This window comes from Populus nigra, chromosome 1, assembly GCF_951802175.1.
Source record: "Populus nigra chromosome 1, ddPopNigr1.1, whole genome shotgun sequence".
Classification (NCBI taxonomy): Eukaryota; Viridiplantae; Streptophyta; class Magnoliopsida; order Malpighiales; family Salicaceae; genus Populus; species Populus nigra.
In genome coordinates this window covers 5,181,087-5,199,961 of record NC_084852.1, presented here as the reverse complement: position 1 = coordinate 5,199,961, position 18,875 = coordinate 5,181,087, and the positions used below count along the sequence as shown (strand labels likewise).

At 32.9% G+C, this 18,875-nt stretch overlaps 1 protein-coding gene and 1 long non-coding RNA gene across 3 annotated transcripts; both read right to left on the bottom strand.

Annotated features, from left to right (window-relative positions):
- Nucleotides 1–263: 263 nt before the first annotated feature.
- LOC133703089 (probable disease resistance protein At4g27220) lies at nt 264–5,412 on the bottom strand. The gene is made up of 4 exons (XM_062127509.1): nt 2,290–5,412; nt 1,109–1,741; nt 827–990; nt 264–647 (listed from the first exon to the last, which is right to left on the bottom strand). The coding sequence occupies exons 1-4, from the start codon at nt 5,410–5,412 to the stop codon at nt 620–622; spliced, it is 3,948 nt and encodes a 1,315-aa protein (XP_061983493.1). The 3' UTR covers nt 264–619.
- Nucleotides 5,413–11,688: 6,276 nt separating this feature from the next.
- Nucleotides 11,689–17,734, bottom strand: LOC133704410 (uncharacterized). Of its 2 annotated transcripts, XR_009844065.1 has the most exons (3): nt 17,403–17,725; nt 13,397–13,448; nt 11,689–12,248 (listed from the first exon to the last, which is right to left on the bottom strand). It is a non-coding gene; the product is annotated as an uncharacterized LOC133704410 (long non-coding RNA). The 2 variants fall into 2 exon arrangements; XR_009844063.1 differs by having other exon boundaries at nt 11,689–13,448; nt 17,403–17,734.
- Nucleotides 17,735–18,875: the final 1,141 nt, after the last annotated feature.

Sequence of the window (18,875 nt, the reverse complement as noted above, 5' to 3'; positions counted from 1 at the left end):
GCCTCGGGGGATTAGTCGAGATGCACGTAAGCTCGTCCGAACACCCACGGTTACAAAAAAAAAACAGAGAGAATGAGTATTATAAGTACATGTGTTTGTAAGAACATATATATTATTTTACAATAACATTCATTCCAGATTTCAAGCAGCATTGCTAAGGCCTATTTCAAAACCTCATAAAGAATCATAATAGAAACAGAACATCAAAATAACAGAGAAAACATGTTGACAAGGCAAATGCACAAGTCGTAGAGCCATTAGTGTGAGCAGAAGGGAGAATGAGAATCCACGCATTAAACAATAAGCACACACATGAGTAACATTATGCCCTTCACTTGTTTTTGAAGGTTCACACACTTGAAAAGAAACACAAATGGGCAAGCAAACATACGCCCTTATTTCCTGAGGTTCGCACAATAAATGACTAAAGACACAACATGGCATACGCCCTTATTTTCTAGAAGTTCAGTATCCTTCTTTTAGGAGTTGTATGGTAAATATGACTGTTACAATGTAAAGCCAAATTGCATCTCATTGCCAATGAAACAGTTGAAATTACTTCCACGAATTAAAAGAATACTCGCAGCACCACCGCTCAAAGACATGATTCTCCGTGAAATCATCGCATGAAGAGGTAACCAGCCAACCTGATGCAAAAATGAAGAACAACGACCATTCAGGCATATCGCATATGTTAATTTATTTCAACCAGTAAGAGTTGAAGGAGAAGGATAAACATAAATAACTGCAGCCATATTACTTGGTTGGGGAAATATTGAATTATTAGCATGTTTTTCAAATCCCAATGCCAAACTAATCTTCTTACCTATCACCATCATGAAAAAAACCAATTAATCTTATTATACCCTCTTCCTCCACCTCTTCATCTTCCTCCTCCTCTTCCTCCCACCCATTATTTCGGGTCCACATTCTACGAGTGTTGGTTGGCACGGAGCGACCAATGCTTGAAGCCCCAGCTACTTGAGATACCTGCAAAGCCAATTCAAGCATGGCATACACATTCTAACTTGTAAGTCTTATTATCGAGTGAAAACAAGAAACAAAAACACTAAAAGAGAGGCAAGAAATCATGTCAAACAAGCAGCACCTCTGATTGAGCACTCATCGAACCATTTGTTGTAGTAGCAAATTTTGTGGTCAGTTTTGGACATTGACGCACGTTCAACGTCTCCAGTCGAGGGAATAAGAATTCATAACATCCAGGACTGAAGTAGACAATCCTCGGTAATTGTTCTAGATACAGCTCCTGCAGATCAGGGAGCACCATCTCCTTCTCAACATTGACAGGTAAAGCATGATCATCATGCCCAAATACTCCCAGTAGTTGAAAGGATTGGCTTACTCTAAGTATTTGGAGCTTGGGGAGACCTGAAGCCATGGCTACTGGGAAGAGACTCGTTAACTTGTTGCATTCATTGATCTCAATTCGACACAAATTGGGGAAGCATAAAGATTGGAGATAACTTCCTGACAATATTTGATCATTTCCATCATCAATATCCTTAGCTATGATTTGCTCCAGTTCATCACAAGTTGATATCTCTAGAACTTCTAGTTGAACCAGACTAGCAATCATGTTGCCTGTAAATACATGCGTCAGTCTCTCACATTTCCTCACCACCAAAGTAGTCAAATGCCTCGGCTCGAGACCCTTCCATATACACCTCATGTCAGGCACAGGCAGGGAGGACAACTGTAATTCTTCCAAACTTGTTAAGCCCTGCATAAAAAAAAATAATAAAGGTGCCAATTTGTTAGATATAATTCCTCGTAACGTTTGTGCACTTTGGAACTATCCCCAATACTTCAGCAAAATACTTAATCAACAAAAAAGATATAAATAGAGAGGGCAATGGGTCATCGGATTATGAAATCATAATTTTTCATATTTATGATAATCTAAATATAAATTATTATTTTATATTAGTTAAATTAAAAGCAATCACGAAAAGATTACACTTATTAACTAAAAAATAGTTTTTTAATATTTGATTTATAAAAAAAAAATTATGACATTAACCAAAAAAATATATATATAAGATAAAATAATTTTAATTTTACATATTAGTAAGATTTCTTGCATATAAAGTAAAAATGCTTTATTATTGATCACTTTTTTTCTTGTATATAAATTCAGTGCATAAGAGCTTATCAATTACTTTAGTTTTAGAAATTTGGAGGAAGAAAGAAGAAATTATCACAGTGTATTGAAGCAGACAATTTAAATTAGAAAAGAAAAAAAATCATGGAGAAGTATAGAGGACGTACTTGGAGCTGTGCCAACAAATTACCCGATTCTTCTTGGCCATCAATGGTTAACTCTTGCAAAGAAGGCAACTGGGCAGCAAAATCCTTTGGACCGAAGAAGCTGCAATTTGAAAGAGACAATTTTCTTAGCCGAGGGAAGTTGATGATGCCATCTCTGGTGAGAGCATCTCCTTCTCCACTGTAAAATATTTGCTTTAAATTGCTGGTAACTATAGTCATCTGTTCCAGGTTCAGAAGACTCGGAGACACAGAGACAGGGAAGACGTATTCCAGTTGACCACAGTATTCTACAAGGAGAGTTTTTAACTTTGGGAAGCTAAGAGACTCTGGAATTATTTCACTTTCATCATCATTTTCTCTGATAAGATGCTTCAATCCACGACAACTTCTTATCTTGAGTGTTTCTAGCTGTGGTAGACTTTGAGCGAGGGACGGTGTGAAGATAAATGTCAGCTTGTCTAGAGAATCCAAATTCAGATGAGCAAGACTTTGGTGGCTGACATGCCCGGTGAGCCCCTTCCATATACATCTGAGCTCAGGCAAGCAGGACAGTTGTAACTCTGTTAAAGATGACAACAACGACAGCTCCTTCTCCTCACTGCTTCCTTCATCAGCCTCACCCAATTCAAAAACCTCTTCCAATGATTTACAGTCTTTAATTTCCACACCCCTTAGATTTTTCAAAGCTTGCCGCCATTTAGCTGGAAACAGAGTGCGAATATCCCCACATCCATTCACTTTGACATGTTCTAATCTTTGCAAGAAGTCCTTTTGCGACCCATGGCCATGGGTGGTCATCTGATCAGAGGACAATACTATATTTTCTAAACCCTCCACTCTACGAAAACTAATTTGAGACACAGTAGGAAACAACTGCTCAAATGTCTTCGCATTTAAGGATGTGGCGCTGATTTCACCCAAATTTAATCTTGTCTTTGCAGTTGGGTATTCATTATCAAGTTCTGAATACCCATTCCCTAACACCCAAATATCATATTTGAGCAACCTGGGAAAAACAAAATCTCTGGGAATGCATTCAGCCTTCGGTATCCTCAATGATAAGACAGCTAAATGAGACAGCGAGTTCAGTTCTGTTAGGCTCGCATTCACTCCTCCCCTGCTTGTCCCAACGACATCCCATTCCTTAAAGCTGTAACACCCGATTAGCAGTTCTTCTAACCTCTTCAAACTTCCAATCAAATTCACGGGAATCCTTCCTAGATTTCTACAACCTGTCACGTCCAACAACCTCAACTCCTTGAGCTCCCCCATTTCACCAGGTAATTCTTCAATGGAGTCGCACCCTATAAAACCAAGAATCTTAAGTCTTTGCAGCTTTCTCAACCAAATGAGGTCCTTGCATTTACACTCCATCAACAGCAACGATTGAACGTTCGTTGAGAATTGAAGTGACTGCAATGACAAACACCCTCCCTTTAGAGACAAAACTTCAATTTCTTTCATCCCTTCAAAAAACCTCTCTGGAACATTCAAACCACGATCCAGTTCTAATAATACAACTTTGAGCTGTGGACATACCAATCCTTCGGGAAGTTCTGCTACTTTATTGCCCATTAACGAAATTGCTGTGCAACCTTCAAAGCTCTTACTGCACATTGGCCACTCCTTCAACCCAATGCCTGCCTTTACCATGAATCCATATTCTTTAGATGATGCTATCTGAATAGCAACATCACGAACCAAGTCATGCATTTTCACATGCTCTTCAGTTTCAGTGCCTAACAGCATAAAACAATCTTTAAGGGTTTTTATTTCCGCATGAACTTTTTCCCTTGCATCTTCAATGGACTCCACATCTTGATGTAACCCGTAGCCAACTGCATATCTCGTCAAGTCCTCAATTGGAATGTTGTAGTCTTCTGGAAATAAACAGCATAGCAAGAAACATAACTTGGTTTTCTCGTGCTTCAAATAATCATAGCTCAACTTAAGACATGAATATGCATTTTTTTGTTCACCAATTTGTTCCATGTGCCGAAATTGAGAGTTTCTGAGCTCTTTGGACGCTACTTCCCACTCAACAGCAGATTTATCTCTTAGAGCCCTTCCCACTGTCACAAGTGCTATAGGCAGCCCTTGACATTCTCTCGCAACCTTCTTTGCCACTGTGTTCAAGGTAGAGTCCGCGTCACGTAAACCTGCATTGATTTTGAACAAAGCCCATGCTTCATTTTCTGGTAAGAGACTTAAGAACACTTTTGGCTGGCACTCCATATAAGAACATATGTCTTGAAGACGTGTTGTTAGAAGAATTTTACAGCCCCTGTGAGCATCACCAAATGGGATCCCTATCTCTTTCAAGTTAATAACTTTCCAAACATCATCCAGGATTATAAGCATCTTCTTCTCTGTCTTCAGTCTCTGCCATAATCGATCTGCTCTCCCTTCTTTAGTCTTTTCGTCAAGATGCAGACCTAAACTATCTGCCATTCGATCCTGAATGTCTATGACATTTGGATTCTGGGACAGTGTAGCCATCAAAACTTCATCAAACAGCTGCGACTCTTTGGCTCTCCTGCCTACTTCTTTCACCAGGGTGGTTTTACCCACCCCTCCCATGCCGTACAGTCCAATCATATTGACGTTGTCATCTTCGAGAGCTTTCATAATCTGTTCGAAAGCTTCTTTTGACGATTCCGAGGGTGTGAGTCCCTCTGATGGAAGAAATTCTGTGTCTTGAAGAGGTGCTTTGTGGGACACTTTGGGAAACTTTTTGCTATTTTCTTCAAGGTTTCTCAAAGTCTCCGTCTTCTTTGCCAGTGCCTTGCTTAACTTGAATTGTCGTATCCAATTTGGACACCAAGTAAAGCATTTGCCATTTTTTCCTGTTTCATTTTCCAATGGATTCACACCTTTAATTTCGTTGTTTGCATCCTCCAACCATTTGTTGACATCTTTCTCAATTTCTTCAGCATTTCTTTCAGCAACTTCGACAGCCTTTTGCAAACGATCTAGTGTCAAAGCCAGGTTGTGCTTTTGTTCATTGAATTCTTGAACAAAATTGTTGAAACAGAACATGTAACGAAATTGCCTTATTGTTGGTTCCACCAAGACTTCTGCTATCTTAGATACAATGGATCCACCAGCAGTTTCGATAGCCATTTTCCACCAGTCTGAAAAATCAGAGAAATGAGAAAAGTAATTTTATCACCTTAATTTGTGAAGGTAAGCGGAAAGCAATAAAATAGCGGGAGGAACAAAAGGATATCAATATCTATCTATGCCAGCGAGCAATTAATCCCTTGTCCCCTCATCTAAATCTCTATTCATGCCATCTACAAAAGTTATCTTTTCTTGAACACTATAATATCTTCAAATTAATTTGTCATTAATCTTAATTGTCATAATGTTGTTAATAAAATATAGAATGTTAATATGGTTGTATTGTCAATCAAAAAAACTCTATACATTAAAAATTAAGAAATAGAATATTAATATCTTTCACTCCTTAGTTCTTTAAGATTTTTTATTCCCTTGATATCTTTATACAGTTCTAGGAGTGTTAAGACTTTTTATGCAATGAAAAAATAAGCAAAATTACACTAGACTGGACTTGATGATAAAAACTATCATGATTAGACTAAATATTAGGGCATGTAAATCTAAATTTTAGAGTTCATTAATAAGGTTATTATTAGTGAATATGCTTTGTAGTCATTCGGTTGGTTAAATGTAGCATTGGTTTTATTCATGTAAAACATATTTGTTATTAATAAAAGTTTTTTTATCTTTAATATTCATTTATATTTAATTAATGAATCTATTGTTTAATTAATGAATCTAGAGTAAAGATAAAGTTCATGAGACAAAAAAGCTTTGCAAAAAAATCATAAAGTTGTTATAATTATGAAATTCATATTGCATCAAACTATTGTTTTTAAATGTTCTAGGTCAATATTTTATTAAGACTGAGCATCAATTAGAGCTATTGAGACCGGTGCATATTATGTTCTTTTTTTATAAAAAGAAAGATCACTTATGTCTATGGAAAGGCTCACGTAATAGTTATGTAAGTGATCCATAAACTTGAGATAACTAGATATTATTGATTGTGAAATTATTGGGCCAAGTGGAACGAGTTTTGAAAAAAAATCAATGACTATAATGTTGAGAACAAAAATGATTTAACAAAGCAAACATACTCCATGCTATAATATCTAAATCATAACATTCTTGATGAAGGGATAATAATTACACTGAGAAACTAGTCGCTAAAAGGTTAAGTCAAGCCACTTATGATTTTTATAATATTTAGGAGATCATGACAAGTTGCTAGACATTATACTTCATCTTCAAATACAAATCAATCAATTATTGAATTGATAAAAAAAATTATATAATTTATTTAATCTTATTTTATTTAGAATTGTGATTTATATTTCGACCAACTTCTATAGAAACCTAATGGGTCACACACATAAGAACCATTGATCAGAAATTAAAAGAGAATGATTAATCAAGTATGACTTGATTGTAAATAAATTTTCAAAATTAAGGACTAGAATGTAATTAATATAGGGGATTATCATTCTAGACCTAGAAAAATCAAGTAGGGAATTTATTCAATAAATTTATAAAATTATCCTAAAATAATATATGCGATATTATTTAAAGAGCAAATTGATGTTTTTCTATTTATAGGGTTTTCAAGTTTTCCTATAAATAGAATGGTATGCCTATTGTTTCATAAGAGAATGTGAGAAAAGTATGATATTTAAACATCTAAAACACAAAAAAAAAAAAAGAGCTAGCACTATAAGGTATATCAATATCTCTCTCCTAAAAGGGTTTAGGAGATTTCTCACTGGTCACTCGTGTGGATTACTATTAGAGGTCGAATATTTGGCCAGCTTATGATTTGCAACAACCCAGCATTGAAGCAAATTTTCAAAGCCGAAAAGAATATATGCTCTTCAATTAATCTTTGCATAAACCCTAAACAACTTTAGATTTGTCTAACGGGATCGTTAAGACCCTAAAAAATTATTAAATTTACCGTTTATACTGCGTGTATGTATTTCAAGATACCCAACAGTTATAGGTAAAGCCTAATGTTCTTATTGGAGCTTAAATATTCAGTTATGAATATGTGCTTGTAGTACTTAGAAAAGAGCATCAAGTTCATATTAGTGTGTATGCCTAACAATTATAACTTTATTTCTTTTCTAATTAGGTGGTTGTATATGCCACTAACTTTATTCATGCAATCAATATATTTAATAGTCATTTGAGTCTGATTAATCAATGTAAAGTAGAGATAAAGTTCTTAAGAAAAATGATGCTTAGAAAAGAAAGTTATAAAGTTGTGATAATTACGAGGTTTCTTAATATATCAAGACATTGTTCACAGTGCTCCTAGTTAATGCTTTATTAATAGTAGAAATTAATCAAAGTTTTTTGTCACACTCGATATCGCGGCGGCCTTCAAATTTCTAGGGTAAAGAACAGATATCTAACATCTTGTTCTTAAAGAGGAAAAAGATCCGGTTTCAAAAGTCATTCTTTACTATTATGATCACCAGAAACCCTAACCGGTCAACATAGATTTTATGATACGAGACTGGTTAAGTAAAATAAAAGATAGTATCACCTCTAAAATATCTTGCCTAAGATAGGTTGCATTGTTGGTTTTGTCTTAAATTGTTAAAGTTAAAGATTTGTTGTATTATGTTTTTTATATCTACCTATAATATTCCTGATTCTAGCACCAATAAATATTCAACTACAAATACTTCCAACACTGGTGTTGATAAAAATTATGTAACAAAAGAGTATGGTATTGTTGACTTTGGTGTCATTGAACATTGGGGATTCAAAATAATTCTCAATCTTATTGTCAATATTCCTAACTCTGATTTTAGCAAACATCGAGAATATTTCTAATTCTTACATTAGTGAATACAAATATTCCTGACTTTAACTCCAATGAATAAACCAGTAAAATTTGAATTGAAAGTAAAACACATATTTTTGTTATTTTTTTAGAGAAAAAAAAGATAGATATGTATTATATACTAGGATTGCATTTCACTTATATACTAGGATTGCATTTTACACTATATGTCTACAACTCAATACTAAGTAAAGTTGTTGAAAAAACACACAGGGGATCCACAAATAAATTTAAAAGGGTCCCCGAATTTTTTTTAGAAACTTTTTATATCTTAAAAGACCTGTTTGGCTAGATATCAAAAATAAATAAGACTAAAAAAGAGAAAAGGACATAAGGGTGTGTTTTTTCAAAGACACCCTTAACAGAAAGAAAATTAGGCCTGCTGAGCCTGAGGCCCAGGTCCAGCCTTGTCTCAATAGCCTATGTCTCTCTTTTTTTATAGGCTAGATCTAGCCCACCCATATGGGCTGGGCTTCATCCACCGGCCCTGCTTGGTCATTGAGGATGAACAGTCCTCCTTGGAACGACGTCGCTTCTTCAGCTGAAATGGGCATCTTCATTTTGCCCCCTAAATTGGAAATATATTCTTCTTCTTTTTTAATTTCACCCCTGGATCAATGCAATTGGACCCTGGATTTTAGCGTCATTTACAAAATAGTCCTTAGTTTTAAATTTAATCAATTCGACCCTTAATTGACTCTTTAACTTCTAATTCTTTCAAAATTACCCCTGGAAAAATCAATTAACGCTCTTATAGTATCAACGCCTATTCACTTCGGTCTCTAGAATTTAATTACTTGAAATTTTAACCCAAATTGACCCTGAACTTTAATATTTCTTCAATTAAGCCCCTGGTTTCATTAACTAAACTACTTCAAAGTTTAATTAAGTCCCTAAACTTATCAATTCTACTAAGTTTTGACCAAATTGACATCCAATACTTTCCTCCTTATCAATCCCTGAACCTATAATTTGTGTTGTCTTGACCCAATTCTCAAATTATTTTTTCATTTATTATTATTATTTTGGAAATTCAAAAATTGAGTTATGACATTGTTGATATTGATACATATTTTGTTTTTTTCTTTATAAAATAAAACAATTGTTCTCATAAGTTGAGGTGTAAAGAATATCTAAAATTAATATGTAAGTGTTTATTTAATGAAAAACACGTTGAATTGACTTGTAAGAGGATTGTAAAGAGAATTTATTCTTGAAATGAGTAGTGAGAGGAGAATTTATTACTAGGGTTCCAACGGCTAGTTTTTCTTAGAAACATTTATATAACTTGTCTAATTACAAAATTAGCAAGGGATTCCAAACATATATGATAAACAATCTACTCTAAGATAAAAATAAACAAAATTATCAGTCATTGATCATACTCTAACTAGTTCATGGATATTTGAATACTAGATTTGTTGAAGAAAAGAAGGTTTATTTTGGGGATTTACATAATTGAAGACTTGTAGATCGAGACTCTTGGAATCCTGATCAACCGATTAGCCAGTTTGGTCTAAGTTATTTGACCGGTTTGCTTACTATTGCCAATCAACTAGTTGGTCTAAAAAGATTTGGGATCAAGAAAGTATGGGTACCAAAAACCTTATCTTGATTTTTTGTATATAGGAATCAAAATAGTATAGGAAAAGGTTTTTGGATAATGCTCAAATCATATAACTAGAGGTGACTCTTTATTTTCAAGCATTACCAAAATCAATGGTGGAAAGGTCACTTTTAGTTAAAGGTCTTCCTCATATAGCTTCTTAAAAAGAAACATTATGTGATGAATATGGAACAATAATTAGAAACAAAACTAGACTGGTTGCCATATGTTATAATCAATAAGGATACTTTCAGTTTATAATCAAGAAGAATGTATTGATTATGAAGAAACTTTTACACTAGTAGCTAGACTATAATCAATAAGGATACTTTTAGTCTATACTTGCCATGCTAAGTATATACTTTTTCAAATGAATGTTAAAAATGCATTTTTAAATGATTTTATCATGAAAGAAGTGTATGTTGAGCAACCTAGTTTTGAAAACTTTCATTTTTTCAATCATGTTTTCAAACTCAAAAAAACCGTGTATGGTTAAAAAGAAGCACCAAGAGCATATCCTTTCTTATTGATAATGGTTTTAACTTTGGCAAAATTATCTCTTTGTAAGAATTTTGCAAAATGCATGCAAGATGAATTTAAAATGAGCATGATGGAAACATTGAACTTCTTCTTTGTATTGAAAATCAAATAAATAAGGGATGGCAACTTCATCAACCAAAACAAGTACATCAAAGATCTTCTAGAGATTTCGGATGGAACATGTTAAAGTTGTCAATAACTTATAGGAACATCAATTAATCTTGATATAGATAAAAATGGTAAGAATGTAGATATCACTAAATATCAAGGTATGATCAGAGATCTTTTATATTAACTGCAAGTAGACCTGATATCATGTTTTGTGTATGTTTATACGCAAGTTTTCAAGCTTTCCCAAAAAAATCACATTTAAGTGTTGTAAAACAATTTTTTTTTTTTACTTTTTGCATGGTACTGTAGATTTAGAGTTGTGGTATCTGAAAGGAAATGAGTTAACTTGATCACCTATTCGAACACAGACTTTGCTGGATACAAGGTTGATAGAAAAAATACTAGTAAAACATGTTACTTTTTAGGATTCTTACTAGTATCTTAAGCTAATAACTGCAGCCATAACTTAGATATAAAAAAAAGCATGGTGATGCGGAAGAAGAGCAAGAGACTAGTAGTGATGATGAAATTAAAGTTATGTCTAGTACATGGAATTCAGGGATGAAGAATCGCCTAATACATTACAAAAGATAGGGGGAGACATATTTTTATATCTAAGTTACATATTTATTGTTATCATAAACAAATAAGAGATTGTTGACCTTTAGATTCTTTTATAAAAGAAAATAGTTATTCTTATAGGTTGTGATATAAGGTATATTTGAAACTAATATTTAGGTGTTTGTTTAATGATAAGTATATTGATTGCACAAAGATTCCATATAAAGAGATTACTTGTGTATATGAAAAGACTCTTTTGACAATTTTGAAAGTGATTTTTAGTGATGCGAACCCTAGCGGAATTGAATGGAATTCACGAACCCAATATCTATCTAATCCAAGTTTTTGCTCAAAATAGGATGAGTTTATCACAATGGAAGACCTGCTTCAAGGCAACAGGCTATAAACTAACTCAATCACAACGCCTAGACCTGGAGACGAGCAAAAGGAGTATAAATTTACAACAAAGATTTGTCAATTCTTTGAAGAGTTGAAAGTTTAATCAAGAACCAAGATTGACAACTAAAGGTAGGCAAAAACCAGAATATTATTAGCCAAAAAAAAAGTTTGCTGGAAATTATTCTCAAGAGTATTTATACCCCAAGTCAAAAACCTTAGTTTCCCTAATGAGTCACATATAAACTCAATTTAAATAATAATCAACCCAAGCTAAAACTAGCCCAAACTAATTAAAATAAATAAAATAAACAAGTCCGAAACTCAAACAAGTGTTTCCTCATAAAATAAAGAAAGTCTAATAGCTCAACTAGTTTAATAAGAAAAGTTCGGTTATTCCCGCATTCTGTCTGGCAGCAGCAAATCCCAACTTCACATGGGTGGTTCTCTCTCATCTTAAAGAATTAAAAGGCGTATCATGAACAGTTGGAAAGGTATGGAACATCCCAACTAGAATCACCTAAACATTCGACCTGTAGCTCCATTTATGATAAACAAAGGGTAGTGAAAGGTCAAACTGACTGAATCTAGTCTTCTTCTCCCAATCCTTGTGTAATGGTCTTGGTTCCACCAACAAACCCTTCTTGTTAATCATGGCTTGCTCCTCATTATTTAATATCCTCTTGAAGTCCACCTTAACTCACATATCTTGAAGAAGTCCATTGAAAGCCTTTTTGAAGCTCTTAACTCTAAGCCTTGTAAGTGGACCAACTGGAACCACCTCCAATGGATCCCATGGTGCTTGGATCACATCACTTAGACTTGAGATAACTAAATTATTTTATATAGAAAATACTAAATTTCAATCTTCACTACACGTTTCTTTAATCAAATGTAAAAAATGATCAGGTATTGGATATAATAGAAACTTTATGAAGGTATTTGAGTGATCAAGAAAGGATTCATCACCATAAAAACTATAAAATATTACATGTGTTCTCAAATAGTATTGGTTTTGAAATCCTTATATAAGGTAGAATGATATTTGGAAAAAATTTCAAATCTTATTTAAATAATCAATAACTATCGTGATGAAAATTGATATGATTTATCAGTACAAACGCACTTTATGGTCAAATGTCTATATCAAAACAATACAAATGAAAGAATATTAGTTATATTGATAAACAAGTTGTTGAAAGGTCAACTCAAACCACAAATAATGTTTTTTAATATGTTGAAGGTCATGATAGATTGCATCTTCAAATATATTTTAATCAATTATTACGATTATAATTTATAATTGGGTTAACATATTAGGAACAACTAGAAATTAAAATCAAGTTTGACTTGACTATGAATAAGTTTCTAAAAATTAAGGGATTGGAATGTAATTTATATAAGGGATTGCAATTACGGGCCTGAAAAAATCAAGTAGTGACTTAATTGTAAAAAAAATTAAAAGTTGTGTTGAAATAAAACATGTGATATTTTTTAGGAAGCAAAGTGATATTTTAACATAGTTAGAGTTAGGTTTTTCCTATAAATACAATGATGTTACTCATAACTCTGATAATGATATTTATTAAAGAGTTAATAGAGAGTTAGAAAAGAGTTAGCACTCAAGGTTTACCAATCCTTCAATCTTGAAAGGGTTTATGAGATTTTTAATTTGGTAATTCATATGGATTATGGTTAAAGATCGAATAATTGAACAACTAGTGATTTGTGACAACCTAGCCACAAAGAGCTTATTAAATCCTAAAAGAAGAATTATTCTTCAAGTAATCTTCACTCAAAACCTAAATAACCCTAAAACATTATAGTCTAGATGTATTTATATTAGCATCACAAAGACTTGTGAGTTAAAGAGGCAATTTCTATGAATAACGCAATTTCATGACATATAAATTAAGGTTGTATGCGTATCATGAAAACATTAATAAACAAATAAAAGAAGAATATGTACAAGAACTTACTCGATAGTAAAGAGATAAACGAATGAGAAATTCACGATGATCAATTAAACACCTGCATAGATGACATAAATATAATTAATCTAATGAGTTGAGTTATGCATGAAACTATATCTATGGTCTCTCAAAAAAAAAATTATAGAATAAAAAGAAAAGTCTTCAAAATAAGTAAATAATTAATTGAAGTAAGGAACCTCTCTCCCACTTGCAACGACCAAACTCGAGCTAGCATCTAATTGTAACTTCCGTTTGATCAAGTTTAATTTTTTTTTCTTATATTATCATATAAGGTTAAAGGCTTCATGAATGGATGAGCAAAAACAAATATCATCATATATAAAACATATTTATAACAAAAAGAAATCAACCTTTCAAATCAAACATGAAATTTATAATAATAGTAATAAATTGTTGCAACTTGAGTAGAATAACTCCAACCTAGAAGTGTATTTGGTAAACTAGATAGAAGAACACTAAACAAGACATAATAAATAGTTATTCTATATGGATTTGACTTGAGTTTTTTTTGTTCTTTCTTAATTGAATATTTTTTTATTTCATCCTTCAATATTAGATTTATTGGAAATTTGACTTCATAATTTATTTATTTTTATCGATTTATCTCAGTCTTAAAACTTAGGTTTGATAGGTTGACCCGAGATTTTTTTTTAATTGAATTTTTTCATTTTATTCCTTCAATATTGGATTGAATGGGAATTGAGCTTTATAATTTTTTTTATTTGCTTTCTATGGATTTATTACGGTCTCATGATTCTGGTCGATGGTTAGCCCAGTTGCCTCAGGGTTTTTTTATCCTTTTCAATTGAATGTTTGTTTTTCAATTTTATCCTTCAATATTAGGTTGACTAAAAATTAAGCTTTATAATTTATTTCGTTTTGCTTTCTTTGAGATTATCTCGGCCTTATTGCCATAACCCATTTTTATTCACATTTTCTCTTCCAAAACAAAAAAATATATATATATATTCAAAAGAAATCCAAAAAAAATATTATTGCAGTGAGAAGAAGATGTTAGAGCGCCTAGAAAATGGCTGAAAATTGGTTAAGGAAGTTCATAAATACAAAGATTGAAATTTGACAGTATATTTGTTACTGACGAGAGCCCTCTTGACAAAGAAAATTCAATTTAAAAAAAATCCAAAATCAGATATTTATGAACTCAATTAAATTTTATTGAAGGTTTAATTGAATTTATGGAGGGTTCGATTGCAATAAAAATTGTTTTTTAAGTCAATTTGGACTTTAATTGGAAGAAATTAAATTCAAAATCAGATGTTTATGGACTCAATTAAATTTTATTGAAGGTTTAATTGAATTTATAGAGGGCTTGATTGCAATAACAATTAATTTTTAAGTCAATTTGGGTTTTAAATGGAAGAAATTAAAGTTCAGAAGTCAAATTATAATTTTTAAGAGTTGATTTGGTCAAATCAGAGACTTAATTGCATAAATATTGAAGTTAGATGGTCAATTAGAAACTTGATTGAAGAAATCTAAAATCAAGGACCAAACTAGAAAAGGCTCGTAAATAGAGGGACTGAAATTGTTTGAATCAAGGGCCAAATTAAAGAAATTAAAAGTTTATTGATTAATTGAGGGTCAAATTGCATAAATCAAAGACCAAGGACCGAAATAAAAAAGACATCCAACTTTAGGGCTGACATCCGATTTTTGGCAGGGACGCAATTGAATTGTTTCTTAAAATCAAAATTGCAATTGAGGACTTGATTGAACAAATCACAAACTGAGGACTGATTTGGAATTTGACATGTTTTTGGTGCCATTTCCTTTTAAATGAAACACCGTGTTTTGTACAAAACGACGTCGTTTCATACACTATTCATTAAAAAAACACAAAAATAGTGTTGTTTTGAACGACACTATGCTTCTTCTTCCCCTAGACGGGCAGCAGGGGAAGAAGAAGTTTTGTTCCCCTACCTTTTCCCTCTCCCTCTCTCTCCCTACTTGCCCAAACCCTGACATAAACCCACGCCCCTCATGGCCTGCCACCATCATGGAAGGGGCATGGGAGCCATGCCCTACGGGTGGCTCTGGGAGACTGCACAAAGGCCGCCTCAACCACCCTGCCCTATCCTCGTGACTGTACAGGGTAGGGTAGCTCCTACTCCCCCTACCCCTATAAATACCTCGTTCAACAGGCGGTGAGGGGGAGGGAAAAAAACAAGTAAGGTTATTGAGAGGGGAATGAACAAGACAGTTTTGGAGGAGGAAACAGAGGAGGGGAAGGGAGGTGAAAGAAGGTGAATAGAGAGGAAAACAACAGAGACGAACATAAAGGTGAAAATTGATGGGAGATAGAAAAAAAGAATAGAGCCAAGAAGAACAAAATAAAACAGACATAGAGAGGATAGTGAAAGAAGAACATAAGAAAAACCAAAGCAAAAACAAAATGAAACAGATAAAGGAAAACAGAAAGAAGAAAAAACACCGAGAAACAGAAGAGGGAAAAGGGAGGAACCACCGCCTGACACCACAACATCGCCACTTTGAGCCACCAGCAACGACAACGCCCCCACCGCCATGTCAGCCTCATCCTCCTCCTTCTTCTTGTCTTTCTCCTTCTTCTTCTGTGTCATTTGTCGCAATCTCCACTGTTTTGTAAAGTGAACAATGGAGAGTTTTCTCACTTTTCACTGGGCTGGACCAAATCAAAATGGTTGGGCCGGGTCCGACCCTGTCCAAAAAAATATATAATTTTTTTTTTCAAAAATCCTTTCAAAATTTATGATTTTCCTGCGTATTTTTCTATCAACTTTGCTTAATAGTGGTTTGTATTTTTATACTGTAAAGATACGAATCTGGTATTAAAATACCCAATTTTCTCCGAAATATTGTGAAAACTTTAAGAAAATGTCTTCTTTACATGCATACGACCAAGTCTCTCAAAGATTAAAAAAAAAATTATATCGTATTTTTATACAATAAAAATTCAAAAAATATGTTTTAGCATGCATTATGGACTTTAATAACCATTTTATTAAAGTCATGAGAACTATGCTAATAAGTCAAAAATACTAAAAAAACTTATTTTGTTTTCTTTTAATATCTAGGATTATGAATTTATACGTAAGATGTATTTCCAATATTAAAAAAGTAGTTCTTTTATGTATAGATATTAGAACGGTCAAGTTTTCCCCAATAAAATAAGAATCTCCTTATTGAGAAGGAATTATCTTAAACTTTAGACGGACCAACAATTAGAAAACACAATAATACCTTAGCATTTATCAGACAATTAAACAATATAGCTTACCTTAAGTAAAGCGTATTTGGGGTGCTAATACCTTCCCTTTACACAACCAGTCCACGAGCCCGATCTCTGAGACCAGTTAGGGTTTCTAGCGACCAAAATATTAGGTGACGACTACTATTCTCTCTTTACACTAATAAAAAACAAGAAATTCATGTCTCCCTCGTTTTCCAGTATCATACGAGAGTGGACACATATTCGTTGAGATGCCGCAAATGTTAAAAGGGAAGGTCTAGTGTTGGCAAAAGTGAGGGTCTGTTATTACTATGAAATTCGCGGATTATTGGGCTTTCCAGTAAAAAAAAAAACCACAAGTGATATAATAATAATAATAATAATAATAATAAGGAATGATGGTGTCAAGATCAAATTATGGTGGTGGAAGCTGGCCATGCACCATTAAATCCAAACATTATAGTTAATTAGAATGTTCATTATAATAAAAATCTAAACATTTTTATTTTTATTATAATAGAAAAATAAGGTTAAAAATTTAAGGGGCCGGGTCCAACTTTTAACCCTACAACGAGATAGACTTCGATATAAAATTAATTGCATACAGAAATTGAGTGAGTCTGGTAGGAGAAAATGGGGATTAAATTGAACAAATATTTCACTTTCTTTCTCCATGGATCATACTTGCAAAAATGTATGAACACATAATAATATAATATAAAGACAATAACAAATAACACAAGAATTAGTAGAAATACACACCTTGTTTGTAGTACGTATAAGAGACAGGAACGAATGGAAGATTCACGATCACTTAGACACCCACAACCTCTCTATCAATCGATTGCAGCCACAAATATAATCCTTAATGTATGTAGTGTTACTATAATTATGATCTCTCAAGGTTTTTTTAATTTTTTTGAAAATGATGATTAGGGGAAGAAAACGAAAGGACCTGAAAATTAAGAAGACAACAATTAATTAAATGAAGAACACTCTCTGCCACTTCCAAGGATGAAACTCGAGCTATATGATTGTCCCTATATCCCACTCAAGGAATATGATTTGTCCATAAAGAAAAGAGAGGAAAAAAAAGGCATTCCTTGCTTTAAATTTGGTTTACTTATGAAGTAAGCTAATGACATCAACATTTGCAGGCTAAAGAGAGATTCTCATTTCAATTTTTTTTTTATTTTTTTGGGTGCATGCAGGCCCATGGCTTAATGGGTAAGCGAAAACATTACTGCTGCATGTACAAAACCAATTTAAGGCCTTCAATTTTCTATATTACCCTATAAAGTTTTAGATACAATAAAAAACATTTTTTTTTATGAATAAATAACAGTATTATAAAATATGACCCGGCTTGATCGATCAATTAGATAACTCATCAACTAAAAAATGATTTGTCTCTTACTATAACAATCTGGGACCAAAATAATAATAATAATAAAAAAAAAAACATACCACAGGCTGATTAATTTTTGTGTTCCTTCATATCATTGTTTTGAGAGGGTTACATTTATAAATTTAATTTATTGTTTATTTATCAAAAATAAAAGATTTAATAGACTTAAGGGGAAAAAAACAGTACAATCCTTTACTCATTAACTTTCTATCAATAAATTTGTAAGTTGATTTTTTTTTACATATACTCATTCACATATATTTATATATCCATGTAGAAACCATATTTTTGCACGTTAACAAACACACACACAAGAAGTTAACCACGTGACTTTCTATATATAAAAATATGAACTTTAAAAAAAGATCATTTGTTATTTTTTCTCTAAAAATTAAACTTGAGATCTAAATGAACGCACATACTCGCATAAGTAGAATAGGTATTATATGATCTTAAGGGGTATAGCTCAACAAGTTAGGCCCTGAGTTTGCTTTCCAGAGAACACTAATTCGAGTCGCATAAATCTCAAGGTCACTAGAGGCTTACATGGTCGTTAACTTCAGGGCCTCGGGGGATTAGTCGAGATGCACGTAAGCTCGTCCGAACACCCACGGTTACAAAAAAAAAACAGAGAGAATGAGTATTATAAGTACATGTGTTTGTAAGAACATATATATTATTTTACAATAACATTCATTCCAGATTTCAAGCAGCATTGCTAAGGCCTATTTCAAAACCTCATAAAGAATCATAATAGAAACAGAACATCAAAATAACAGAGAAAACATGTTGACAAGGCAAATGCACAAGTCGTAGAGCCATTAGTG